The sequence below is a fragment of the Gavia stellata genome, chromosome 15 (assembly GCF_030936135.1).
Source record: "Gavia stellata isolate bGavSte3 chromosome 15, bGavSte3.hap2, whole genome shotgun sequence".
Classification (NCBI taxonomy): domain Eukaryota; kingdom Metazoa; phylum Chordata; class Aves; order Gaviiformes; family Gaviidae; genus Gavia; species Gavia stellata.
In genome coordinates this window covers 21,842,628-21,868,388 of record NC_082608.1, presented here as the reverse complement: position 1 = coordinate 21,868,388, position 25,761 = coordinate 21,842,628, and the positions used below count along the sequence as shown (strand labels likewise).

General features: G+C 56.1%; 3 protein-coding genes across 5 annotated transcripts in view; 2 read left to right on the top strand and 1 right to left on the bottom strand.

The window, feature by feature from the left end:
- Window positions 1–4,383, top strand: part of GALNS (galactosamine (N-acetyl)-6-sulfatase) — a 46,133-nt gene extending 41,750 nt beyond the window's left edge. Inside the window, exons 13-14 of the mRNA XM_059824725.1 lie at window positions 340–457; window positions 3,870–4,383. Coding sequence (XP_059680708.1) covers window positions 340–457; window positions 3,870–3,956 — 205 coding nt within the window. The 3' untranslated portion in view covers window positions 3,957–4,383. The remainder of the gene's footprint in view (window positions 1–339; window positions 458–3,869) is intronic.
- An 8,882-nt stretch (window positions 4,384–13,265) lies between these two features.
- Window positions 13,266–16,159, top strand: APRT (adenine phosphoribosyltransferase). Of its 3 annotated transcripts, none has more exons than XM_059824896.1 (5): window positions 13,266–13,345; window positions 13,653–13,756; window positions 14,653–14,786; window positions 15,723–15,801; window positions 15,945–16,159. In XM_059824896.1, the coding sequence occupies exons 1-5, from the start codon at window positions 13,266–13,268 to the stop codon at window positions 16,085–16,087; spliced, it is 540 nt and encodes a 179-aa protein (XP_059680879.1). In that variant the 3' UTR covers window positions 16,088–16,159. The 3 variants fall into 3 exon arrangements, 2 of the variants coding, with proteins under 2 accessions (XP_059680879.1, XP_059680880.1); XM_059824897.1 differs by having other exon boundaries at window positions 15,723–15,810; window positions 16,035–16,159; XR_009484308.1 differs by lacking the exons at window positions 13,266–13,345; window positions 13,653–13,756; window positions 15,945–16,159 and adding an exon at window positions 15,093–15,127 and having other exon boundaries at window positions 14,747–14,786; window positions 15,723–15,762.
- Window positions 16,160–19,165: 3,006 nt separating this feature from the next.
- Window positions 19,166–23,735, bottom strand: CDT1 (chromatin licensing and DNA replication factor 1). Its single transcript, XM_059825000.1, has 10 exons — window positions 23,373–23,735; window positions 22,823–22,987; window positions 22,505–22,731; window positions 21,844–22,038; window positions 21,588–21,733; window positions 21,177–21,280; window positions 20,685–20,873; window positions 20,161–20,295; window positions 19,873–20,074; window positions 19,166–19,761 (listed from the first exon to the last, which is right to left on the bottom strand). Exons 1-10 carry the CDS (start codon window positions 23,733–23,735, stop codon window positions 19,598–19,600), a joined length of 1,890 nt encoding a protein of 629 aa, XP_059680983.1. The 3' UTR covers window positions 19,166–19,597.
- Between the last annotated feature and the right edge of the window lie 2,026 nt (window positions 23,736–25,761).

Here is a 25,761-nt window from a genome sequence, read left to right as displayed (position 1 = left end):
GGACTAGCAGTTTTGAAAGCTGAAGCCCCATGCTGAGATGATGTGCCAGGAGCCATGTGCTGCTTTGCTGAGGAGGGCAAGCCATCTGCCATCCTTGCTGCCCTAAGCAGAGCATCTCAGACCTGCAGCCTCCAGGCCCAGCCAGGCTGGACTCTGTCAGCCCAGATGTTTCATTCCCCTATGGACCTGTGGGCAATTAGTGTCAACTGCATGTTTACGTACTCTTCTCCTTTGCTAGGGCCCAGGAAAAGCCTCTGACCTAGCTTGGTGATGTGGACACTGTAATGACACCGTGTGTGAAGCCCCACTGATAATGCCTGTATTTTTTTCACGTTCTAGTTTTGCCAGCGATGAATACCAAAGGGCTATGGTACGAATATCTGTTGTCGTCCAGCAGCACAAAGCGACCGTGGTGCCGGGGGAGCCACAGCTTAACGTGTGCGACAAGGCCGTCATGGTGAGCGGTTAAAGCATAAATACATTTGAGAATCCTTCACTTAAAATATATTTTGCAAAGACTTTAAAAATGTCACCTAATGTTGGGAAGGGATGGAGACGAGACGCACACTCACCCGTTTGAAGGGCTGTCTGGCTGTTCCACAGAGGAGAGGGCTGTTCGTTACCTGTGGAACGCAACGGCATAGGAAGGCTCGTACCAAGTGAGTGGGGTTAGGTCTGGAAAGTCTACCAACGTCCTGTGATAAACTCTGTGGCTTCCTTCCGTAGAGATACCGCAGTATCTACAGCTGCAGATCCTCCTTCTCCTTTCTAGTCCCCTTCTGCAAATCTCAAAAGTCCTCTCTGTTTTCGGTGGTGGGACTGGGACAGTGGCTTTTTTTCAGTGATGTGTGTGAGTATCTTTGGTCTTGCTCGGTCTCCTCCAATTCCACCCATGCTTGACTTTTCCAAAGTCTTTATGACTTGAAACATGACAAACATTTTCAATTCTGTTTCAGATTGCCTGTTGGAAAGTTACAGTTTGGCTTTCCTGTCAAATGGTGCTTGGTTTGTTGAGAACCGGGGAAAGAAACTGGATAGTTTGTAGGAGGTAAATTTGTCAGATGGGAAGAGTCTGTGTAGTCTAAGGGGATGTGCCTGTAGACTGACACAAAATAGTAACAGGCAAAATCTGTCTGATGCTGAAATAATCTTCTGAAACAAACAGTCAGTACCTGCTGCTTGGGGTCTATCTCCAGCCAGACAGAAAAGTGCAAAATGTGGAGCTGTGTCTCCTTAGTAAGAAGGCAAAGATCTTTTTTAGCTTTGTCACATCTTTTTTATTTTTGGATGTTAAGTAGGAAAAAGATTTGAAGGACCATTGTTTCTGTGTTGTTTTCTTTCATTATTCAACTTTTCCCTTAATAAATGCTGTTCTGTGCTCCTCTGGGACCTTTTGGGTTCAGGCACTCTCCCCAGTGCCTGGCTGCTGCCAGAGACCTTCACTGGAAAGGCATTTCTTCTGTGCTAACTCTAAAACTGGTTCATAAATTGTAGGCGTACTCCGCTGTTCTGCAGCTACCCTGGTGCAGCGTGTTGAGGTGCTGTGAAAACATCCGGTATCCCTGTTTGTCAACAAACAGTGTCTTTGGGTTGCGTAATGGAAAAAGTGTGCTGGACTGGAGGTCCCGTACTTCCTCCCGTACCCCAGCTCTCTCTTTGGGGCTATTGAGAGTCAGTCTTCTCCCTGAGCGTGTCTTGTTCTATCTCAGTTGAGTAGAAGCTTTGTGGACCATGGGCTACCACTTCTGCTTTGGCTATGGCAATGTCCCAGGCTTGGCCAAGTCTGGTTATGACTGCCTCGTCTATAAGCAGAGGCAGCTAATGACTGCTTCAATGCTTGGCTGAGCTCAAACCAGATCATTCAGGCTGTCTGAGGCAGAAAGCCCTCCCTGCGGGGCTGGGGGGGTATTCTAATCCCGGGAGAAATGTTCAAATCCCGACAGGAAAGTTTTTTGCATTATGAGTTTTCTAGTTTATGTAAACTCCTAACAGGCTAATTACACCGTCACAAAACTAAAATAAACAGGCACCCAATTATTGCCTTTTGAGACCAGAGATGAAGATAACCAGATCTTTTTGGATAGTATTGCTGGGGTTGATTGGGCCCTGAATCTGTCTTTGGCGGATGCTGGGAGATAAATATCACCTACTAATACTATGCCCAATGCTGTCTTGTAAATTCTGTCACCCATTCATTTGATATGGGCATTTAATATCCTTCCTGGGACAGAGGACAAGAATCGTCTTTACTTATCCATGAGCAAAGCAGATGGATCATTTTGTAGCTACTGCAGTCTTGGGACTGATGTAAGCGCAGCAGCGTCAGCCCTCCTGAGCAGGGGAAGTGTTTGCTGGCCCATCTGTGGTGCATCCCACCAGCAGTGTAGATGAAGCTCCCGTGGAGCCAGTTCTGCTGTGTTTTCCTCCCATGGAAGTGCAGGAGAAATTGCTCCATGCAGTGGAGCCGTGCTGGCTTGACTGCCTGTTTGACTTGCAGCACACATGGTGTCCTCAGGGCTCTCGGCACTTACAGCATGGATCCAGGAAAGCCGACTTGGATTGCCAGACTGAAGCAGATAGGATGTGTTTTGGTTGTTTTTTTTTTCCAAAAGAACAAACATTTCATTTATTTCTTTGGATCTCTGTTGCTTCTACAGAGTGGTCGGGCATCTGAAATTTCCAGTCGTGGTTGTGCATTTTAAAATTGAGAAAGGGATTTAGAAAACAACAGTAATTGTTCTTAAACCGTCTGGAGCTCTTCCTGCAGTGAGGTGCCTTCCGCCAAAGCTCCCCTCTGGTCTGCTCCTTCTGCAGAGATAGCTGGTGTCTCACTGCCATCTGTTGTCAGCTGTATGGAATAGAAACCTGCTCCGGCGTTGTTTCTGGCGTTAAGCTTTGCTTTTCCTCCGTAGGAATTTAATTGCAAGAAAATGTAAATGACCTGAAGGATAAAAATAACTAAAAGGAAAGGCAATAGGTCAGAGCTGAACTGACCTTTAATAGGCGACAGCAGGAATCTCCCATGGATGGATAGACCTTGAGAGAGGGAGGGACAGAGAACGAACGCAAAAGATTTCTGGAAGCAGAATGGGAATTGTAACCTGCCATTCACATTACAGCAGTCCCAAATTTTAAATGACAAAACCCCAATAAAATTGAAAAAGTTCTTCTACCCAAATTTCTTCTGTTGTTAATCCCTTTGGAAACTGAGGTTTGCAGCGGGTTTCCTTGCTGACATCATTTCTCTGTTGTACACGTGCTGGAGAAAGGTAGTCCAAGAAACACGCAAACAAGGGAGGCAAATACTTTTGGTCTGCATGCACTGGAGTAGTTGTCTTATAAATGCCTCTTACTCCATCTGTTCATGAATTCATCCATCAAAATAGTCATTAAAATACAGGCATTCTAATCTCTCTCACACCCTTGGCCTTCTGTTGCTTTTTTCTTGTTTCCTCAAGAAAGTGCATGGATATTTTAGTGCTAGGAACGGTAACTCTTTTCTGGATCCCAGGAAAATTGGGGATTTCACCAAAACTTTATGGTCTGGTTGCTCCATGCTACTACAGGAAAGAGAGGAAGGTCACAAGAATTCTATCAGACTGTGTTTGTACAGGAGAGAGCACTGTATCCCAGAAGAGGGAATCATCTGCTGCAGAAGGATTTGTCGTCTTTCCTAAAGCTTTTTTTGAATAATGTTTGGAGTTGGGAAGTCAATGAGCCCAGGAGCATCAGCTGCAAGAGAAGTTTCATTTTTCACGCAGGACATAATAGCATCTTTGTGAGAATCAGAAAGGGTTGGTTAGGGTTAGTGCTTAGCAGATACGTGGTATGAATCATCTTTCTGTATATTTTTTGTTTGTTTTTAACAGAATTGGTCTCCTCCAGGCTGTGAGAAGCTAGGGAAGTGCCTGAAACCGCCCAAATCTGATCCTAAGAAGTGCTTTTGGCCTCACTGATTCTTCTCTGCAGCCCTCAAGAGCTACACAGAAAAGCTATAACCAGCCGGACATACGGTTTACAAAGCATGTCTCCTCATGTTGGCACTCCTGTTTACACAGGAAGGGTGTGATGTATGTATGATATCATCGTTTGCTCTTCCAAAAGGGCCAGTGTTTATATTGCTAGTGCTCAGGGTTTAGCCTGTACTCTTCTGTTGTTTTAGTTGTTTCCGTAAATGGTAACTTTTCAGTGAAGACTGTTTCAACTGTAAAAGCTCTCTGGACAACCACAACTCTGCCATCACGTCAGAAATGCCATGGATGCACCATTCCTCTTGCTCCTCCACTCAGCCTGCTCTCTCAGGTCATTGCTCATTCAGATGTCCCAACAGCAGCCATGGGGGACTGTTCAGGAAGCTTACAGCCGCCAGAAAACCCTGCCCAAACTGCCCTTGGTTTGTTTGCTTGTAACTTGTTGTTTTAACATTTGATTTCCATTGTGAACTCTTTGGACACCGACTTGTTTTTCCTTTCTTCCTAAACTTGCGAGTACTGGGTGCAGCTGTACGGCCCAGACCGCTGCTGTGCATCGCTGGGTGCAAACAAGCGCTCCCTCCTGTTCCCGACTAAGGGGTTGACTCCAGGGAGAACGCCCTGCCTTCCTTCCGTCTGTAGCTGCAAACATTCCCTAGGCAATTATATAAAGAGATTTGAAGATCGTGTTCATGTTAGCATTGCCTTATTGATGGTGTGCAGGATATTCTTAGGGCACTGGGGGTCAGTTGTTCATTTAAGGGGTTTTCTTCATTTCCAAAAATCTGGGTCCAAATACGGTTTAAGTCACGCTTCTAGTCTCATGATCTGGGCCCAGCCAACTGCAGGCTCAGAAATGCCCGTTTACATCAGATGTTAACTCTTGACCCTGTTTCCAGTGTATGCTCTCTGAGGAATTCTCCTTGTGCAAACTTTCCGCAGCCTGGGTGCAGCACTTCTTTAAACAGAGTTCACGGTAAATGCCGATCCTTCGCACAATTTCACATTGCATATTTCTCATCTGCTTTTGAGCCTGTTTCACACCCTTCGCTATTGCTGATAAACGTGTCTCGAACAAAACCGAGCGAGGTTACTCTGGGGCTTCAGGGGAGTAGCTAGAAGCAACCTTGAACATGCTGTTTGCACCACCGACAGCTCCATTTCTACCACTCCAGTGTTTTATACAGTACACATGCCATCTCCGCATGGCGTTGTGCTGCCTTGGGAAAAATCCGGGTGCTCTGTACCTGTAAACAGCCCTACTTCCCAAGCAAAGCTTGGGGCTGGCTTGAGATGGGTTGGGAGCTCTGCTTCTCTGGTAACTGCTGTGCTACCGCCTGCTACGGGCTGTTCAGCTGCTTGTTCTTACCCTCCCTGTAACCCCAAATGCTCTCATTCTTTACGTTCCCATGGTTTATGCTACCTGTAATGCCCTCCACAGTAATTCCTAGTGTATATCTCATGAAGCTGGATAATCCTGTAAGATTGTAATAGGAACAGCACTCAAGTCAGCTCTTACTGTTCCACCTATCAGAAATCGCAGCCAACATTTCATCGGCTGGCAGAGCCTCTGAATCTCCGTGCATCTGCGAGTGGCATCTGTTTATAGTCCAGATTTCTTAGCTGCCTTATGATGTTCCCTAATTGTCCTGCAAGTATATCAAGGCATTTCCAGTTCATCCATAACATTTCTCCTTGTTTTGACATAGTGTGCATAGCTCAAGTCTTGAGAGATTCTGGTCAGCCCGTTCTTCAGTCATGCTAGATGAGAAGGACTGGTAGGAGGACTTGCAGCAGTCGTGCATGTCTGTCAGCACAGGAGGCCGGACAAAATCACTGACTTCCCATTTTCTGTGTCTGGTCCACCTCTGCTTTAGTGCTTCTGTCACCCAGAATTGTTCACAGCCCTGCAGTTCACTATTATCAGCAGATAAAGATACCACCAGAGGAGGGAGTCCGTCACTGCAACTGCCCGAAAACCCTTGTCAGCCCTCAAATAGTTGTGAACATATCTGCTGTGAACTGTAACAACGCTTTGTCTTTCTACGTGCTGCTTATTGAGAGATCACATCGCAGGATCGCAGCTCATCGCCTGAGCACTAGCCCAGACACGTTTCTCAGTTCTTAGCGTTTGCAGTATGCACATTGTGAGCGTACTGGATGCTGCTACCCCGTGTCCCCTGCCTGCCTGCCTTCCTGCCGCTTCATTCTTCACTCTTTCACAGCTTGCAGTTTTGAAGATGCTGTTTTTCCCCTGTCTGTGTAACTTGCTTGGGCAAGCCATCCAGTTCGCAGCACACACGGTGTTTGTCAGGTTACCCAGCACACAAAGTCCTCATTCCTCATTGAAATAATCTCTCGGTGCATAGATACTGGGTGTAAACTTTGCACTAGAAAGCTGGCTGCTATAAGTGAATAGACTTGATGTCTGCTTATTATGTGCTTCATGTGCGTTTATTATAAAAGATTGAAGCTTAATGTGAAGAAGCTACTGCTTTAAATTTAAATTAGAACAGTAGTTTTACAGCTAGATAACTAGGAAGAATTTTAAGTCAATGCCTTTCCCAAAGATGTACAGATTTTAAAGTTGTGAGATGAAGAACTAATGAAGAAAAATAAACTAATTTATCAGAAATGCATTATATGATTTGTCTGCGTGCACCTGTAAAATAACTGAGTAACACCTTGCTTTGGGACAGTCTCACAGCTACGCCTTGCAGAACACGGGACTGACTTGGGTTAAAAATAGCTTGTTTGGTTTTCCCTGTGTTATTTTTAACATGGATCAATTTCCCAGCCCACACAGCTGCCCAAGTACAATTCAGAGGCTGGTGTGGGGTCCAGGGGTATATGTGGCCTGAGGCTGCGTCCACCGGCACAGCCGCAGGGATGAGCACCGCCAGCCTGCAGCGTTAGCCGGTACGGTACACACCTCGGATCACAAAGCAGCCAGCATGCATTACCACATCTGCCTTTAATAATTACCCTGAGCCTCTGATCTGAAGCTGGTCGGTGTGATAGTTGCCCAGTTTTGGGAACTGCCTGTACTGGGGCAGGTGTTGGCTACGCAGGAGCTGCCTGCGGGACCTGCCTGGGGTTGTGCGTGCAATAGCGTTCGACAGAGGAGTGGGGCCGGTGGGGTTTACTGGCCGGTCGGGGACCTGCAGCAGTGGAGCTGGTTTGTTGGTGGCTTCCTTTCTCAAGCTGCAAGACTTAAGAGCTAAAGGAAAGATGATGTCTGTCTAAGACTGCTTCTATGTGATGTTCCTTTCTTTATATTTAAATACATCTGCTAAATGCTAAAAGCTTAATATATTCTTGGGCTAAGAGTCCAAGGAATTTCTTTCTTGCCTTTAATTTCCAATTAGCTGAGCCTCTCAAGTCTCTCTGCTCTGCCCCTGAGGCTGTGTTATCATCTGACTCTCCATGCAGAGAAGCTTCTGAAATTGATGTAACTAATAATCGTGGAAAAAGTCCTATTGCATTTACAGTCTATGGCTGCAAAAATGGAGCCTTGATTTAAAATCCTGCAGCGACAAATGGATTATTTCGGTGGCAAATTAGTCTCTGTGGACCAACAATGTGGGGATCTGAACACTGGAATTGGAAACCAGAAGATCAATTCCGAACACTTAGAGCCAAGGTTAATGCCCTGCAAACTGTATTGAGTGCGGCGATGAAAGATAACATGCCTCTGCATTTTAAATGGGAAGCTGAGGAACACAGTATTAAAAGTGAAAATGGGCAAGTTTGGAATGAGAGCGAGAGATACCCATGTATTTGCTAATAAAATGTTATGCTGTGTCTGGGGACTGAGTTTTCAGGCAAGTGCTGAGGATGACAGTGGGCTTTTAGTAAAGAAACTGGAACTAATATCACCAAGGAGGCGGCTGTTGAACTTGGGACACTCGCGGCCGTGTGGAAGCTGGCAGTTCTCGGTACCTGCCGAATCGAGCCTTTCCCGAACGTGGCGGACAGCTTCCAAAAGCCTCCTGGTTTCACATAAAGCAAAGCGGATGAGATGAGGATCTCCCAAAGGTTGGAGAATACTCTTTATTCCAGCGAGGACATCTTCATAGTCACCATGCGAAATAATTTCAGCCGCTGAAGAAAGACCTTCTGAAGGTGAGAATGGTTTGAGTCGGGGCTTTGTGGGGGGAAGGCAGTGCTGGGAGGCAGTTTATTGTCTGCAGAGTTGCCAGCAGCCTCTTCAGCACAGCTAGAGGAGAAATACCTCCCCAGGGATCTTGCTGTTGTCCTCAGCACTGGGAAACTTTGCAAGCACTTTTACTCTCCAAGAGTTACTCTTGAGTGCTCGTTCAGTATCCAAACAATTGTTTTGCAGTCAGAGTGGCTTGTTTTCCATTTCTCTTAACACTTATAATACTTGGAAATAGACTTTTGCTTTTGTTTTCTGATAGTATTTGATGTGAGTTTTTCATATGTTATCAGAAGGCGACACAGCAGTGCTTCTTGAATTAAACTGTTAGGCTTTAAGCACAGTTGTAAGGGAAGAACTGAAATCTCATTTTAGGTTCTTTTTTTTCCTTTCGAAACTGGCTATTTTAAACACCAAGAAAAGACTCCGTTGCCTGTTTTCTTTATATCCCCTTCCACCGTTCATAGTTTTGTTGTTGCTTAAAGTCTAGTTCGGATTATATAAATCCTAAATAAAGGTGGATCCCTAGCCAAAAGCCTGTGGTTTCTTAGGAGCGTAAAAAAACCTCTGCCATCCAACTTCTCGAGAATTGGCTGGCAGCTGGCGTGTGATTCTCTATGCCTTTGTCCCTCCTGGAGTCACTTAATACCCTTCTGGGCGATATGTATGTTGGTAGCACGATTCCCATCTGAAAGGGATCGGGGCTGAAAAGCCCGTCAGCCCCTTCGCCAGCAGCGAGGAATGCGTGCCAAATCCATTAGTTCTGGATCGGACTCAAAATCCCCCCCCCGGCTCGGCCAGGCTGGCCAGAGGAGGGGAGGGTTGTGTCTTCTCCAAGGGCCTGATCCATCCTGCTGCAGCGGGCAGGAGGTGCTGGGTTCAGCTCCGTGCAAACAGGGATGCTGTGGAAGGGCAGCGCCTGTTCGTGATGCTTTCGCCTCTTTTAGGGGGGGGAAAGCTCTCTCGTTATTCAGTACAGACTCTTCGGTCCCGAGCCCGGGGAGCTGGCTGGAGAACTGCATTCTTCTGCTGTTGAAATAAGATATTTCAAATTTGTTTTTTAAAAAAATGGGTTTAAAGTGCATGCGTTTCTAAAGCTGAAATTGAAACGAAAGGTTCCAGCAGATTTGAAAGGAAATTTTAGTTCTCGTTTCCCCTTGTGGGGTGTGTTGAAATTTTGGGCATTTTGTTCCACTTCACACTGAAGTTTTAAAATCCTTAACGGAACAGAAACTTCCATACTCAGCGCAGCTCTTCTATTTGCCTGGTTAAGCTGATTAGAGCTAGCTCTCAAGCTTTTATACCCCCAGTTTCCGTGTTCACTGACTAATAACATCTCTGGTATCAGGCTCTCAAAGTACTTTTAAATCACTGGTTACCTCCGTGCCCAAAAGAGAGGCAAAGCCGGTGTCCCCCTGCTCCAGTACCCTCGGGGGGGTCCAGATCCGGGGCGGTGGTTCCTCCGCCAGGCACAGAACAGCCCTAAACCTCTCCGAGCCGCAAGCGGATGTGGAGACACCTCCCCGGTGATATTCCAGAGCCGAAATCCTTTGACATCACATTTGGAAATTGGTCCTAGGAAAGTTCTTTTCAGATGGAAATTGCAGTAGGAGTCAGCACTGTTGTTCGAAAGGTTGAACAATTACAGGGAAAACTCATTTACTTTGGATGTTAAAAACCAGTTTGTACTGGTAGGTGCAATTCATATCCTATGAAATGGAGGATTAATGAGGTGAAGTTCAGACAGAGATCTGGGAAATGTTTTTTAAACCTGAGCTGGCATGTGGCATAATTTCTGGCAGCTGAATGGTTGGAAGTCCGATTTGGTGTAACCTTTATGCTCTCCCTGGCAGAACTGATGGTGTCTGAGAGGCCTGATCCGGCATCAGAGGAGGAGACATCCCCCCGGCTGCTTCTTCACCCGGCTGCTGGACACGAAGGGACCGGTGGGAGCCCTCGGCAGCTCGTCCTGGTGAGAGCTGCTGGTTTGCCTGGGGTCGGTTGGCATGAGGGGCCTGGGAACCTCGCTTAGCCTCAAGAAAAATGTGGTGGTGTCTTCTGCTAGTGACGGTGGTGATTGTGTGAGAGGGTCACAAGCAAGAAAAGTGACCCTGGCTCACGGCTCCTCCGTTAGTGAGAGGCAGAAGGCGGGGGTGCTTGGTGTTTGCACTGCAGGCAGGCTGCAAAAGAGCCCTTCCCCAGCTCCTGCTGATTTCCATGGGGAGGCAGATAAATTCCATCACTTCCATCCTCCAGGAAGAAGAGGAGTTGCTGGAATAGCTCATTGTCCGGTATCGCAGTCGGTAAGGTTACAAGAGAAACCCTTCCAGCTCATCCAAGGGAACGGGGGTGTTGCGAAGCCCCTGTTCCAGTGGAAGACTACGTGCTTCATCCGTGTCTGCTTCACTGGAACAGCTGCTAGAGAGGATTTTTCTGGTGCCAAAGAGATAATCTGACTTCAGGGAAAATCTTAGTCTGTGAGGGAACGGTTGTGAAAGGAGGCACGCTGACCTCCTGTGCGGGCTGTCTCTGGCAATAGAGAAGCTTAACAAGAAAGGGAGCGACCTTTGCACTGGCCTTCGGCTCGTGTCCTTTGCACTTCAGGCAGACATCCATTAAACAGGTGCCTTTTGCTGTCTGTAGATGAATTAGGAAAAAAATAGCGCAGTGGAGGATTCAGCGTGCGGCAAACGATTCCCCAGGGTTTGTACCAAGCACTGGGAACGATGCAACGACACAGGACATGTCGGACGCTGGGATGCGGGCAGAATCGGGTGTCTCACGAGCCGTGCTGTGCATACGAGCCCATCACGGCTAAGTTGGAGAGGAGACCAGCTTCCCCTCCCGTCGGCTGCTCCTCCTGTGCCAGAACCACTTCTTGTAGCAGGGAGGACCCACGGGGCTGTTGGGAGCGACGGATCCAGTGAGAAAGCAAATCTGCATTCATTACCAGGCTGCTGCAGCCCTGAGCACCCAGCCCACGGGGTCCGCACCAAATCACTGCAAAATACCTGGCTAGCTGCTGCCACGCTGACACACGCCTCGAAGGCAGGCCCTGACGGCTGTCCGGAGGGTGCGGAGCTGAAGCTGTCCCCATCGCAGCTATCAGCAGCAAGCACTGAGCTGGGCCAGGGGTGTTGCATGCTGGAACTGCCTTTGCTTTCCGCAGCAGGTTGTGCCCAGATGCATTTGGACCAGCTCCAAGTCATATTTGCTAATGTAAGAGGAGATCCGTACTCATTCAGCACTACGTCTCCTGCCCGCAATGGATTTTGCGTGGGCAAACGGCTATTCACCGGTCAGGCGATGGGAGATAGGAGCTGTGTGAGAGTGCCCTGACCTGCCGTACAAATGGGTGACACCGATAGCTGCTGAGCCCTTTGTCCAGGACCGAGGGCACTCTGACTGGCTGTGTTATCATCCCCCCTGAGTGTAATCCAAACCAACGGTTTTAACCAACACAAAACATGATTCCAGGAGTTCACAAGAGGTGACGAGGGACAGAAAAGCAGGAAATAGTTTAGTCCTAACAAACTTGCTTTCTATGCAAGGCGCTGGGCAGGGGTGAAGGGGGGTGGAAGTGTAACCCCTGGGCACGGGCCTCCTTTCCGAAGCTGGCTGGGGCAAGGCAGGGTCCCAGGGCTCCATGCACTGGGGAGATACAGCTCCACACGCTGCAGGTGCCAGACCACTCTTCAGAGGGGAAACTGAGGCTCCATACACTGGGGTACCGGGGCTCCATGCAGCGGGGGCACCGGGGTACAGAGCACTGTGCACTGCAGGTGTCGGGGCAGTGTGCATCAAGGTACCAGGGCTCCCTGCTTCGAGGTTCTGGGGTGCTATGCATTGGGGATACCTGGGCTCCCTGCACCAGGGTGCCAGCACTCCATGCTCTGGGGTAACAGGGCTCCGTGCACCAGGGGGATCGGGGCTCTGTGCCCCGGGGTGCCAGAGCTCCATGCACCGGGGGATTGGGGCTCTGTGCACTTGGGGATTGGGGCTCCATGCACTGGGGTACCAAAGCTCTGTGCCCTGAGTGTCAGAGTTCCATGCCCTGGGGTACCAGAGCTGCATGCACCGGGGGGAATGGTGCTCTGTGCATGGGGGTGCCAGAGCTCAATGCACAGGGGGGTCGGGGATCGGGGCTCCATGCACTGGGGAGACCCATGCTCCATGCGTGGATGTGCCAGGGCTCCACGCTCCAGGGTTGCAGGGCACCGTGCCCCGGGGGGACGGGGCTGTGTCCCCTGGGGTACCCGAGCTCCATGCGCTGGGGGGGTCAGGGATCGGGGCTGCATGCACCGGGGTACCAGAGCTCCATGCACTGGCGTGTCGGGGATCGGGGCTCTGTGCACCGGCAAGACCCGGACTGTGTGCACGGGGGTGCCGGAACCCCACGCTCCAGGGTCGCAGGGCACTGTGCCCCAGGGGGACGGGAGCTCTGTCCCCTGGGGTACCAGAGCTCCATGCACTGGTGTGTTGGGGATCGGGGCTCCATGCACCGGGGTACCAGAGCTCCATGCACCGGGGAGACCTGTGCTCCGTGTGTGGATGTGCCAGGGCTCCACGCTCCAGGATCGCAGGGCACCGTGCCCCGGGGGGACGGGGGCTCCGTGCACCGGGGTACCAGAGCTCCAGGCACCGGGGGGGTCAGGGATTGGGGTTCCATGCACCGGGGTACCAGAGCTCCAGGCACCGGGGGGGTCAGGGATTGGGGTTCCATGCACCGGGGTACCAGAGCTCCAGGCACCGGGGGGGTCAGGGATTGGGGTTCCATGCACCGGGGTACCAGAGCTCCAGGCACCGGGGGGGTCAGGGATTGGGGTTCCATGCACCGGGGTACCAGAGCTCCAGGCACCGGGGGGGTCAGGGATTGGGGTTCCATGCACCGGGGTACCAGAGCTCCAGGCACGGGGGGAACCGGTGCTCCGTGCGTGGATGTGCCAGGGCCCCACGCTCCAGGGTCGCAGGGCACCGTGCCCCGGGGGGACGGGGCTGTGTCCCCGGGGGTACCCGAGCCCCACGCACCGGAGCTCCGGGCTGCGGCTCCGGGCGCAGAGTGTCCCGGGAGGCGGCGCAGGGCCGCCCCCCGCCCAGAGCCCCGCCCGTCCGGTGCTGCGCAGAGCGGGGCCGCCATGAGCGAGGAACGGTTGCGGCGGGTCCGCGACCGGGTGCGGCCCTTCCCCGACTTCCCGGTGCCCGGCGTGCTCTTCCGGTGCGGGCGGGGCCGGGCCGGGCCGGGGGCTCGCTGCCGGCTCCCCTCCCCGCTGCCCTCCTTCCCCTTCCCCTTCCCCTTGCCCTTCCCCTTCCCCTTGCCCTTCCCCTTCCCCTTCCCCTTGCCCTTCCCCTTCCCCTTGCCCTTGCCCTTCCCCTTGCCCTTCCCCTTGCCCTTCCCCTTCCCCTTCCCCTTCCCCTTCCCCTTCCCCTTCCCCGCTCCCGCAGCACAGGGCGGGACCCGCACCCCCCGGCCGGGAGCCGGCCCAGCCCCCGCAGCTAGCTAACTGCTCTCCCTCTCTTTGCAGCGACATCAGCCCCTTGCTGAAGGATCCTGCAGCTTTCCGGACTTTGATTGATCTTCTGGAAGATCATTTGAGGGCATCTTTCCCCCAAATCGACTTTATCGCAGGTGGGTGTTGGCTGAAGCATCGCTGAGGGCAGCGCGGAGCATCGTGTCCTGGGGCTGCCCGGGCGGGAGGCGTGGGGAGACCCTCTGCTAGTGGGGCGGCAAATTCTCCAGCCCTTGGACGTTACAATCACCCGAATGTTGGCCTCTATCGTACGGTAACACCGGCACAGGTTATACCCTTAACTCCCTCCTGTAGCTTCCTGGGTTTGGATGTGGCAGACGCCATCTGATGATACTTCGGTGCCAATTTCGTAATTCATTGCTTTCATCGTTAAAAGAGTCAGGGAGCGCTGAAAGTCTTGAGGTAAAGTCTTACAGGTGTGCCCATAAGCTCTCGCACAGTCCCCACCGCAGGCAGACGCTCTTCCAGCGTGTTTTCCTTCTCAGGGGGCCTTTCCAAGCCAACAGAAACAGCCTTTGCGGGGATAACGTGTTGCCACACGCCTTTGAAAGAGGCTGAGAATGGAAGTGCTTAGGAAGGCACTGCCTGGGCTGGGCGATAGCTCAAAGTTCGAGGAGTCTAGACCAAACCCAGTCCAAGTGCCTCGTGATAACCGAAGTCTGTCCACCGGCGGGACAAAGTCCCTGGCTGCGTGGCCGAACTGATACGGGGGCTTCGCTGAGCTTATCTCTAAGAAGGAGAGCTAGACGGAGGCAAAATGGGCTCTTGGGGGGATCGATGCGGTGCCCCGAAGCCTGTCAGCACCACGTCTTGGCGAACACGGGCAGCGCAGGGGCGTGGGGTGGGTTTTTAAGCCACAGAAATGACTATAAGAGCAAATTGCTTCTATACACCCCCCTGAACGCGGGAGGATAAACCTAGGGTGTCGTGTAAAGACACCCCCAGTCATATGGCTCTGTTCTGAGTATTCGTCCTGCTCTGCTCCCCGCCCCAGGCCTGGACTCCCGCGGCTTCCTCATAGGCCCCCCCCTGGCTCAGAGATTGGGGATCGGCTTCGTGCTGATACGGAAAAAGGGGAAGCTTCCCGGTCCGACCGAGTCGGTCTCCTATGCCCTCGAGTACGGCAAGGTAATGCCTGGGGAGGAGAAGAGGGTTTCCGGGCTGGTTGATGGAGGGCCGGGGGGTGTCAGCGAGGGGACGGGGGGATGATACCAAGGGGGTGGTCCCCAAGCTGGGTTTCGCAGCCAGTGCTGATGCCGCAGGCAGCCTGGCACGGCACAAGCTTCAGGAGCGGCGTTGAGCTTACCTGTGCCCCGGCACAGCAGCTCCCTCCCCACGCCACGGACACGTGGCTCGTGTCGGTGACCCACGCGGTGATTTTTGTGGGAGGTGATAAGATTTGGTGCTAAATCGCTTTCTTTGGCTTGAATTCAGGGGCATGAACGTGGAGTGTGTTTCCCACTCTTCCAGTAAGTGCTATAAGTAAATGCCTTTATTGCATGGCTTCAAAACGGAGTGCTCACCTCGTAACACCACAGCCTGTCTGATTAAAGAGCAGAGGTTTAAGCCTAATAACACACTACCGCTGGTAACTAACGGCAGCCGGGGACCGGCAGCAGAAACACCAAACCTAGGCGTTATTTATGAGGATTGTTTGGGCCAACCCCTGCATGGGACAAGTTCATCTGACACAGGATGTGCCTGTGACGGTTTGGATCTGGCTTGGCGGTGCTGTCAAGGCAGAGCGCTCCAGCACAGTGCATTACAGGAGATTTTCCCCACTGGAGAACTGCTTCGGGATAAGGTTTCACGATGGGACCATAACTTACTTGATGAACGTTCAGGATCTTGACGTGCCAGAGGGTTGGCCCAGCAATCACCTAACCTGCTATATATTTCCGTGGCACTCCCCTCTAGCTGGAGTATGTGTTTTTTGGGGTTTTAAGTGCTGAGTGTTAAGGTTGATCTTGCTGAAGACTTGTCTGCATTCCACTATGTTAGCAGTTTGTGAAGCGTTTCTCTGTAAGGCAAGGCTAAAATGAAGCTCCTCTTTCCACCCCGCAGGCTGAACTTGAAATCCAGAGTGATGCCGTGGAACCGGGACAAAAAGTAGTTATTGTAGATGACCTGCTTGCAACTGGAGGTGAGAGAAGCAGATGGCGTTAAGCGCACGTGTAACCCACCTACGCGCGCGCTGGTGACACAGGAGCGGCCGTGGGGTTTGAAGCTTACCTCGGCACTGCTCCTTGAGTGACCATCTTTCTGCTCAACCCCTGTGTCACGCAGGTACCATGTGTGCAGCCTGCGAGCTGATGAAGAGGCTGAAGGCTGAAGTCCTGGAGTGCCTGGTGATCATAGAGTTAAAACTCCTGAAAGGGTCGGAAAAGCTCAGGTCCATCCCTTTCTACTCTCTGCTGCAGTATGACTGAGGAGGAGCCGGGAGAAGGGAATGCACACCCTGAGCTGTGCACGAGTTTGGGGCTTTAGTCAGTGACTTTTGATGTCACGAGGGGGTGGGCGGGGGGGGAAACCTACAATTTTGATCCTGGCCAGATGCTATACAATCGAAAGTCCTATTTATTTTCCAAGCCACAGGTGAAGGTGTGTTGAGTGTAAGGATCCTTTTTGGAGTTCATCCTTCCGGGAAGAAGGAACAGCCTGTTTTTGGGGATGGAGACCAAGATGCAGCTTCACTGAATAGTTGTGGTTTTTTAGGAGACTGAAGTGAGAATACTGCTGCTGTGGCAGGAGGGGTCTGACAGCTTAGGGGGGGCCAGCGTTCCTTTTCGGTTGAGCCCTGCCTGGCCAGCCTCCTAGGAACCTGTTAAAAGTTTGCCAAAGAAACCCAGCAGGTGGGCAAAAAGTGATTATTTGTCTAAGGGATAAATCCCTCTGGATTTAACCTTAGGGGATGGTCTGTTGCTCACACCAGAATAGGTTGCTCTTACATTAAGGTAGTGCTTGTTCAGGAGAATTAAGTGCCTGCCCAGCCCTGTGTCCTGACATCAAGAGGCAGCCACTGCCAACGCAACGGAGGTTGCTGGCGTAGATGAGCTCAAACACCATGTCACCTTGCAGCTTGGCTCATGGTCTCCTTCCCTTGGGATCACAGGAAGCTGTCCGCGTTCCCTCGGTCCAGGGTAGTTCTTAGCAGTGGATTTTGCAAAACTAGGAGCAATCTACATCGTGAGGAGCAGCACACAGCTGGGCAGTGAGGAAGGGCGCCGTGCGTGTGCTCAGGGCTGTTCGCCTGCCTTTTGTCCAGCAGCGCTGGCCCCCACCAAAGCCTGCAGCACAGCCAGGGCTGGCGGCTTTTGTTTAGCACGGATTCCCCATCTGCTGCCACATATCTGACTCCCTCTGTTTCTGACTCCCTTTGCTGCTGACTCCCCTCTGCTGTGTTCCTGGGGCATCAGGACGGTGAAAGGACGACGCCAGTTTGGAGCCCGTTCTTGTTGGTATGTTTGGTGTTAGAGAAGGCCACAGGAAAGAAAGAAAAGGTGTTATGCTTGCAGCCGAGCTCCGGCAGTCTCGCCCAGGTTGTGTGATAGATGATGTGGGCTTTGGAGATGCTCCCTGGATAGAGCATGGTTCAGTTTGGTCACAGGAGTAGCTAAAACCCCATGTGCCAAGACTTTCACATGCCTGAAAACATTAGGGACTGTGTCCCTGTCCTAGCAGGGGCTGAACTCACTGGTAAAATAAATGTTGACTTATTTTTATTTTTTCTAAACTGTCTCAGAGCTGTTCTTGCAGTAGCTGAAGCCATTAATTACCCTTGTGAGCATCTTCCTCCAAACCCAGGCTGTCAGTGGAGAGCAAAGCTGTGGTGTCGGCTCCTCCTTGCCACCCCAAACGCTTGGAAGGAATCGCTTGCCAGGACCGAGCAGGTCAGGTATCTTTTCTCTGTGCCTGGCACCAACCTCTAGCTGGAGGGGGGGTACCCAGGCTGGTCCTGCTGGGTTGCACTGGAAGCACCCAGTGCCAGTGGGAGCATAGACCAAGCCCCCGCAGCTCAGCTCACCTTCCCCACCCGGTGCGTGGGGAATCCGCACACCCAGCCCTTACACTTGTAAAGGCTATTATGGCTATTTTTATCACCCTTTCCTGAAAAGCCACTTCAGTGGCTGCTCAGTTTCTGCTGAGAAACACCGTTCCCCTGGGAGAAACCTACCCCAGGGCACTTGTTTTCGCAGCCAGCCCCTGCGCGGAGCCAAGGGAGGCAGCGCCTCGCACACATACTTGGCACAAGGAGAGGGTCCCTGCTGCGAGGTAGAGAAGGGAAAAATTAGTTCCACTCCGAAGAGCCGTGGAAAGCAGCTGCGTGCTGTGGAAGCGAGCATAAGCCCTGCTGGTGCCAGAACTGGCCGCGTGCGGGGCCAAGGGGTGACATCAGGGAACCCGGGGACGGTGCCTTCACCTCGGCCGGGCTGCGAGCAACCGTTGATGTAATTGCTTGTAGAGACGAGGCTGTGCAGGGGTGGCTGCCAGGCAAGAAGGTTTTTGTCCCAAGCAGCTGAACGGGAGCTGCGAGCTCCCCCGGGGCCCACGCGTGCCTGCCAGGCTGCCAAAACCAGCTCTTCTCGAAACCAGCTCCTCTCCACTGCGGTGAGGTCCCTTCAGCCCAGCCGATAGCCCGGCCCTGTGCATCCCTCCAGCCTCCGCCCTGGGTTTAAACCCTCCTCCCTGGAAATGGGGCCACCTCCTGCCAGCAGTGCTGGCCAACTGGCCTGCATGACAGCATGCAGGGTCCTGGTGGAGGAAGAGGAGGAGGAGGGCCTGCCTGCATCCTCATCAGCGCTACTGGGATCACCAAGATTGAGCCTCGGAGACCGGTGCATCAGGTGGGGAAGCTTCCCTGGACCAGCCCAGTCCGCCGCCCAGAGGGATGAAGGAGTCACCCTTCTGTGCCAGTCCTTGATGCCCCATGCTAAAACGAGCCGATTTTGGCTCGGAAAGTGGTGCGAGGCGTGCCCGACACAGCGCTGGGCAGGGGCAGCTCCCACCTCCTCCCCTGCGCCCACGCTGCCCGTCCTGCAGCAAGCGCTGACCTGACCTGGGTGCTGGGCCAGGCTGGCACCTCTGCAGCCATCAGCACCCTCTTTGTCCTGCTTCCCAAGCCCCTTCAGCCGAGTGGCCTGGGTTTCCCCCTGGGAAAAAGCCCCCCCCCGCACCCACCGCCAGCCCTGCCTGCTCCCATCCCGGCGGGAGCCGCTCCGCAGTCCCTATTTACAAAAGCTGCATTCAGTTCCCTGCGAACCCACGCTCACTTTTTCCAGTAAGTCTTTCTCCAGGAGCTGGATGACGACCCAGCCCTTCCCTGCGTGTGCCGGCCGGCGCCAATTGCCATGGAGAACCGCGGTGCTAACACGGCGCAGACAGGCACCTCACGGAGGAAGAGCGCTGGGTTAACACAAGTCAGCTATATTTAAAACATTTAATACAAATATGTTTTGACAAGTCCTGTAGTTGTTTCCAGCGAGCACTGGAAATGCGTTTTCCCCTCCCTTAAAAACAGAACGAGGCCCAGAGCTCCAAAAAACATCGATTTGCACTTCTTCTCTCACTCCTTCGTGCCTGTCATCCTCTCACCCTGCCCAGTCCTGCCTCCACCCCACCAGGGCCCGGTTAAAGGAAGAAACCTCCTGCATCAAACTGTCAGGAGAACACATCAAAGCCAAGAAGAGGTTACTCGCTCCCCTCCACCGCTTGCATCGTCACCCCAGGACGCAGGACTGCCCGCTTTCAGCTCCAGGGTTAGGGGAGCTACGGTCCTCACACACCCTGGCAGAGGAATCGGTTAATTTAAGGCGTTTTGCTCTTCCTCAAACATCCCTGAGGATGAGCTTCCCATCAGCCCACATCAGATCCCGGGGCACAGTCGGGATTTGCTACATTTAGAGGAGATTGCAGGGGGGAAGCCTCGACCCTTGAGGGGCTCAGAGGGCTTCTGCCTCCTTTGCCGCCTTGGTGAGCCTCTCCACGACGAGGCTGAGGTCCTTCCCTTTGTCCAGTTTGATGTAGGTGTCCGTCCTGATGGCGTGGATCCCCACCCAGTCGGGCAGCAGCTCTGCGAAGAGGCGCAAGTGCTTCTCCATCTCGCCTGCAAAAAGGAGCGGCAGCCGCCGGGTCAGAGCTCAGCTCCCCAGCCCCTTCCCCCTGCAAAGACCCTCCCGCGCCGGCGAGGAGACGTCTGTCCGTCCGTCTTTCTTACCGGGAGGCATCTGCACGTCGTAGCTGTCGGCCATGCGGGCACAAGCCACCTCCATGGTCAGCGCCTGCTTCTTCTCGGCCACGAAGACGTTGCGCAGGATACGGGCCATGGCCGGCAGCCGCCCCAGCATGGCGAGCCGCTCCTCCTGCCGCGGGTCCCGCGTCATCAGCGCCTGCAGCTTCTGCGCCTCCTTTGCCCGGATCTTGGGGAGCGGAGAAGATGGGGTGAGACACAGGCAAGTCGTTCCCCCCCCGGCACCGGCGTTACGGCCAGGACTGAATTACTCACCCTCTCGAGCAGGGCCTGGGACACCCCCTTCAGAGCACTGGAGGTGCTGGCAGGGGACGGTGCTTTGGAAACCACCGGTTCCCCCGCACCGGCTTCAGCGGTTCTTAAGGCCAGGTTGGCAAGAGCTTTTTCCATCTGCTCATGTGGAAGAGAGAGGAGGAGTTGGGTTACAGCTGGGAGCCGCTCGCGCTGGGGGAAGGAGAAGTTTCCCCTCCACCGCCCCCACCACCACCCTGCAGCCCAGCGCTCCCGACCCATCCCTGCCTGCGCAGAGGACAGCTTGGGGTGCTCCATCTCCTCTCCCAGCCCCAAAGTCAGTACCGATGGCTCCTCTAGCCTGAAGCCAGTCCTACACCACAACCTGCAGCGGTTAACAGCCAGGCGTGCGTTCCCACCTGCCTACGTCTTAACAGTGCTCCGAGTCCGGTGGCTCCAAAACGATCCTTCCCGACCCCTATCCGGTAATGTCTTCCCAGAGAGACGGCTCCAGCCACCGACGGAGCCAGACCCTGGTCCCAACTCACCTTGGGGGTCAGCATCCCCCGAGCCGTGCTCAGCACCTCCTGGGCCGTGGTGAGCCTGTCCTCCTGGGGCGGCTGCGGCAGCTCCGCCGGGCTGATGTCCGGCACCTCGTCCACGTTGAAGCGGGGATGCCAGCGGGTCAGCTTCTCCTCCGGCACCACCATGGGAGGGCTGAGGGCGGCCAGGAACGCCTGGAGAGGGGCGAGAGCTGCATCACAGCACCTGCGGGCCGGGTATGGGGGAGCCGGCCATCGCCCCGCACTCCCAGCGCGGTTTAGCAATGCGTGGCAGCTGGCTTGGAGGAAATTCAGAGCCAGGAGAGATTCCAGCTGCCATCCTCCCCACCCACACCTGCCTGCCAAGAGCATCCCACAGGAACCAGCGACGTCCTTCAGCCTGGATGCCAGCCCGCTCCTTCCACCCGCTTCTCTAGCCAGTGACCAGAGCGACCCCAGACCCCAAAAGCAGAGGGTGCCGGGGGGGGGGGGCCTCACCTTGTGGTGCTGCTTGACGATGTTCACCAGGTTGCGGTTGAACTCCTTCCTGCGCTCCAGCAAGCGCGACGCCGACAAGTGCGGGCGGCCGTCCACTTTCTCCTCTGCAAGCAGAGACACGAGCGTCACCCGCGGCACCTCGGCAAAGCGTGGCAACCTCGCTCCCAAACCTCAGGAGCGTCGGGAAGGACAGGATCAGAGCCCCGCCGCGGGGCTGAGTCGCTGCAAGAATCACTGCCCTATCATCCTCCCACTCGCCCCAAAAGTGGTTTTCCACTTCAACACGCTCAGGCCCTTATGCATCAGATGATTATCTAATGGACCAAGCAGAGAGCATCCCTGGGGATTCAGGGATCCCAGCCAGGACCGAGCGCGCCCCAGCTCTCGGGGTTCCCCCCGAGCCATACGTACCTTCCCCCAGCACCGGCTCCAGCGTGAGCTGGTAGTCAGATTTCTTCACGCCATTGCCAAAGGTGGGGATGTTCTTCTCCTGGCGCAGCCTGTACGAAGTGGGGTATACCGCCTTGATCTGCCCCACGTGCCGCTCCTCAAACTGCCTGCAACAGCACCCGGAGAGGTCAGGAACCCCAAGGGCTTAACACCAGGGCGTCACCCTGACAGCTTCAGCTGGGACCCCGAAATGGGCTGCCCGCCGCTGCCCACTTACTTGCGCATCAAGTCCTGCACCCCCTGCTTGACCTTCGCGAAGGTGATGGTCTCGGCGCGGTTGAAGAGCATCCCGGCGATGGTGTCCACGCTGCGGAACATCTCCGCCAGCACCTTGAACTTGTAGGGCAGCGTCAGCCCCGGGGGCAGGTCCTGTGCGAGGGTGTGGAACCGCTGGTACGCGGGGGCCTTCTCGCTGCCGGGAGAAGAGGGGGGTCAGGGTCCCCCGCACACAGCAGCCGCAGCGCTGGGATGGCACCAAGGGTGCAGCCGGGGACCGGGACTGGCCAGGACGGGGGTCCCACTGCCAACAGGACTGACCTCAGAGCCTGGGAGCTGCGTGCCCACCCCAGTTAGGGGAGACCCCTCTCCTCCCTCCATCCCCAAACCCCTCTCTGAGCAACCTGTGCCAGTACCTGGGTCACATCACCCATCCTGGGGACGTGGATGCCCCAATGCTCATGGCAGAGCCAGCGTGGCTTGGACCACGCTCAGAGAAGCCCTCTCCGTGCAGTGGGACCAGTCCAGTGCTCCCACAGAGCCCCCACACCCCCCTCACAGGGGCAGGAAGACCCCTCCAAAACCCCTGTGGGGCTGAGCAGCGGAAGAGGGCTGCGGCAGCCACCGGGACACCCCGGTTACCCCTCGAAACTGCTCCTCACCCGGCCTCTGCCGCAGGAGCTGACGCCTTGGTGTCCCCGGATGGCTGCGCTCCTGGCGTGGCTCCGCTTCCCGCTTTCTTCTCACGGATCCTCAGCTCCAGTTGCCGCACTTGCTCCAAGCGGCTCCGCAGGTCAGGGCTGGCCCCGGCGGGGACTGGTGGCAACTGGGCCAGTTGGGCCAGCGCCTTCACCCTCTGCAACCGGCACCGCAGCCCGGCCAGGTCCTCCTGGGTGGGGAGGGGGCACAGGGTCAGAGCAGGGCTCGCACACGGCAAGAAACACAAAAAATGGGAGCAGAAAGCCGGACTGGTCTCGTACCCGCTGCAAGCGCCTGGTTGTCCCTGGGGGGGCTGTGCTGGGCTGCGTCCCCCCATCCTGCCCCCGGCCGGGGGAGCGGGTGGTGCTGGCTGGGGGGTCCGCTGCCAGGTCCAGCGAGGGCGGTGTCGGGGGCCGAGCAGTGGCCAGAGGCGAGGGGCTGGTGGCCTGTGAGAGAGCAGAGGAGCGTTAGAGGCTGCCCGGGCACATACAGGGCACTCACCCCCCGGGACACCCCCTCCCCGGGACACCCCCTCCCCGGTGTCCCACCACCCCCCCGGTATCTCCCCCCACGGTGTTGCACTGGTGAGGGGCAAAGCCATAGGGGGGTCTGCGCTAAGGACAGGGGACAACCTCGGGGGGGGCGTCTGCATCAGGAGAAGGGGGGGCAAAGGGGGGGGGGAGGCCTGCACTGGGGAGGGGGTCAAGCCTTTTGGGGGCTCTGCTCCGGGGACGGCGCCCCGGTTTTACGGTGTCCCCCTCCCCCTCCCCGTTTCAAGGCTGCAGCCCGGTGCGGGGGGGGCTGAGCATCCCCGACCCGGCAGCTCCCTACCGCGGCCGGCGGCCCCGGCTCCGCATCCCGGTGCAGCTCCAGCCTCTTCCGCGCCGACTTCCCGTTCGGCTCCCCGGGCCGGGCCCCGGCCGGCGGCTCCGCTTCCATCTCACGGCGGCTCCGCTTCCTGCCCGCCAGCCCCCGCACCGCCGGGGAGCCACCGCGGGCCGGGGTGCGCGGCGAGCCGGGCAGCGGCGGCGGGTGGGCGCTGAGTCCCGCCGGGGCACCGTCCTCCTCCGCCTCCCGGGGCACCGGGGGACCGGCAAGGGCCGCCTTCAGCCGGCGGCCGCCGCCGCGCTTGGCCGGGGCTCCGGTGGCCGCCTTCGTGCGGCCGAAGAAGTCGGTGAGGCGGAGCTGGGCCATGGCGGTGGCGGTCCTGGTCCCGGTGGCGGTCCCGGCGCGCCGACACGTGTCCCCGCTACCGCGCGCGCCAAAGCCTCCGCTCTTGGCGGGAACCCGCGCGGCCGCAGCACCGCCCACCGGCGGCCGGGAGGGGTCACGTGGGGCGGAATTGGCGCCACGGGGCTCTTAAAGGCGCCGTGCCTCCCCATAGCCGTGCTGCACGTGGGGGGCCGGGGGGCGCTGCCCGGCCGCGGGGATCAGGCCCGTTCCGGGGCGGGGGGCGGCGGTCTCCGACCTCGCCCGCTGCCGCAGCGCCTGGTTCAGGGGACCGGCCGCTGCCCCGTGTGTCCCTGCCCGCTGCAGGGACGGAGGCTGCGCGGGCCTGGGCTGGTGCGGGGGGCTGCAAGGTGGGGGACCCTGAGCAGGGGGGAGTGGGGCAAGCATCGCCTGAACCGGGGCTGGCCCCGGCCAGCCCTTGGGCTAGCAGTCACCCCTCTTGGCTACTCTCCCCAGCGCGCTGCGGGCCGGGGAGCTGCTTGTTTCCAGCTGCCGTGGGGCCAAGCCCTGCCCAGCGCCCAGCGAGAGCTCTGCGGTGGCCGCGGCGTCCCTCGAGGGACACCGCCACTGCTGCCTTCCTGCCATCCGCCGTTCCGGGCAGTGGCCGGTGCTCCGGCTAGGGACGGCCGTGGGAACAAAGGGCTCCAGAAGCACCCACGGCACCCCCTGCCCCGGCATCCTCCTGCCCCACGGCGTGGCCGCGTGCTAATGGCGCTGCCCGGACGTGGGAAAAGCTCGCTCACCCATAAAACGCCTCGCCGGGCACTCAGGCCGTGCCCGCAGCACATTACGGGGCCGCACCGTGCTCCAGCATCTCTCTTAAAGCCTGAGCGAGGCCGGCAAAGTGGAGCGGGGGCCACTCAGGGCCGGATTCGGCCGCGCGAGGGAGGGCTCTGGGGTGCCGTTCCCCGTGGCCATTTACTTCCACCGCCTCCATTCCCAGCCCGGCTGTGGTGCGGTGCGGCGGGTGCTCAGGGCCGGGCTGGGAGCGAGATGCCGGCGTGGGCACCATACACCACCCTTTCCTGGATCCATTTTGGATGGGGGGGATGCAGCCCGGGGCTTTTGCAGCGGTAATTTCCGTGGCCGGGTTTTACGGACATGGCGTTAATGCAGAGCCTCGTGGCTCAGCGTTGACAAGCGTCTTATTTACGTGAGTGAATCCCTCTGCGTCCCAGCGATGCGGATCGATGCGGCTGGGCAGAAGGGCCAAGTCCCTGCTCTGAGGATGCTCGGGGGCGGTTTGGGCATCCACAGCCCAGCCCGGTTCCCTCGAGGGGCTGTGCCCGGCAAAACTCATCTGGACACACGTGTTTGGGGGCCCTCGGGCCCATCCTGCCTGTGGTTTGGGGGCTATGGCACATCTGGGTGGCTGCGGCTTCTGCGGCACATCTGGGGTCCGGGCCTGGGCGGGGAGAAGAGCCCTGAGAGCGCTGGAGGGAGCCTAGGGAAGAGAGCGGAGCCCGCCGAGGTGGGGAGCGGGTCGGCAGCGTGCCAGCCGGTTGCCAGTTTATTAAGCGTGTTCAGAAAACAGACGCGGGGAAGCCAAAGAATGCGGAGAATTTCATGGGCCGATGCTTCCTGTCAGGGGCCGGCGGTTACCAGCAGTGCCCAGGGTGCTGCCGGCTGCCCCGCGGCCGCCGGCCATGCTGCCCTCGCCGCCGGCTGTGCCCAGCGCCCAGCATCTCCCCAGCCAGGGCTCAGCTCGGGCTGTGGTGCTGAGCGTGGCACCCAGCTCCCAGGGTGTGTGACAGTACACCCAGCTCCCGGGGTGCGTGACCGGGTACCCAGCTCCCCTCATCTGGGCATCCAACTCCATGGGCGCGTGGCTGTGCGTCTGGCTCCCCAGGGTGTGCAGCCAGCTCCGGGGATACGGGACTGCGCACCCGGCGCTGGGGATATGGGACCATGCACCCAGCTCTAGGGACATGGGACCATGCACCCAGCTCTGAGGATATGGGATTGTGCACCCAGCTCCAAGGATATGGGA

Coding starts and splice junctions, on each gene's coding strand:
- APRT (XM_059824896.1), top strand. CDS start 13,266: ATGAGCGAGGAACGGTTGCGGCGGGTCCGCGACCGGGTGCGGCCCTTC. Junction 13,346..13,652: donor GTGCCCGGCGTGCTCTTCCG/GTGCGGGCGGGG, acceptor CTCTCTTTGCAG/CGACATCAGCCCCTTGCTGA. Junction 15,802..15,944: donor TGACCTGCTTGCAACTGGAG/GTGAGAGAAGCA, acceptor TGTGTCACGCAG/GTACCATGTGTGCAGCCTGC.
- CDT1 (XM_059825000.1), bottom strand. CDS start 23,735: ATGGCCCAGCTCCGCCTCACCGACTTCTTCGGCCGCACGAAGGCGGCC. Junction 21,734..21,843: donor GTGCAGGACTTGATGCGCAA/GTAAGTGGGCAG, acceptor GTGCTGTTGCAG/GCAGTTTGAGGAGCGGCACG. Junction 19,762..19,872: donor CGACGTGCAGATGCCTCCCG/GTAAGAAAGACG, acceptor TCCTTTTTGCAG/GCGAGATGGAGAAGCACTTG.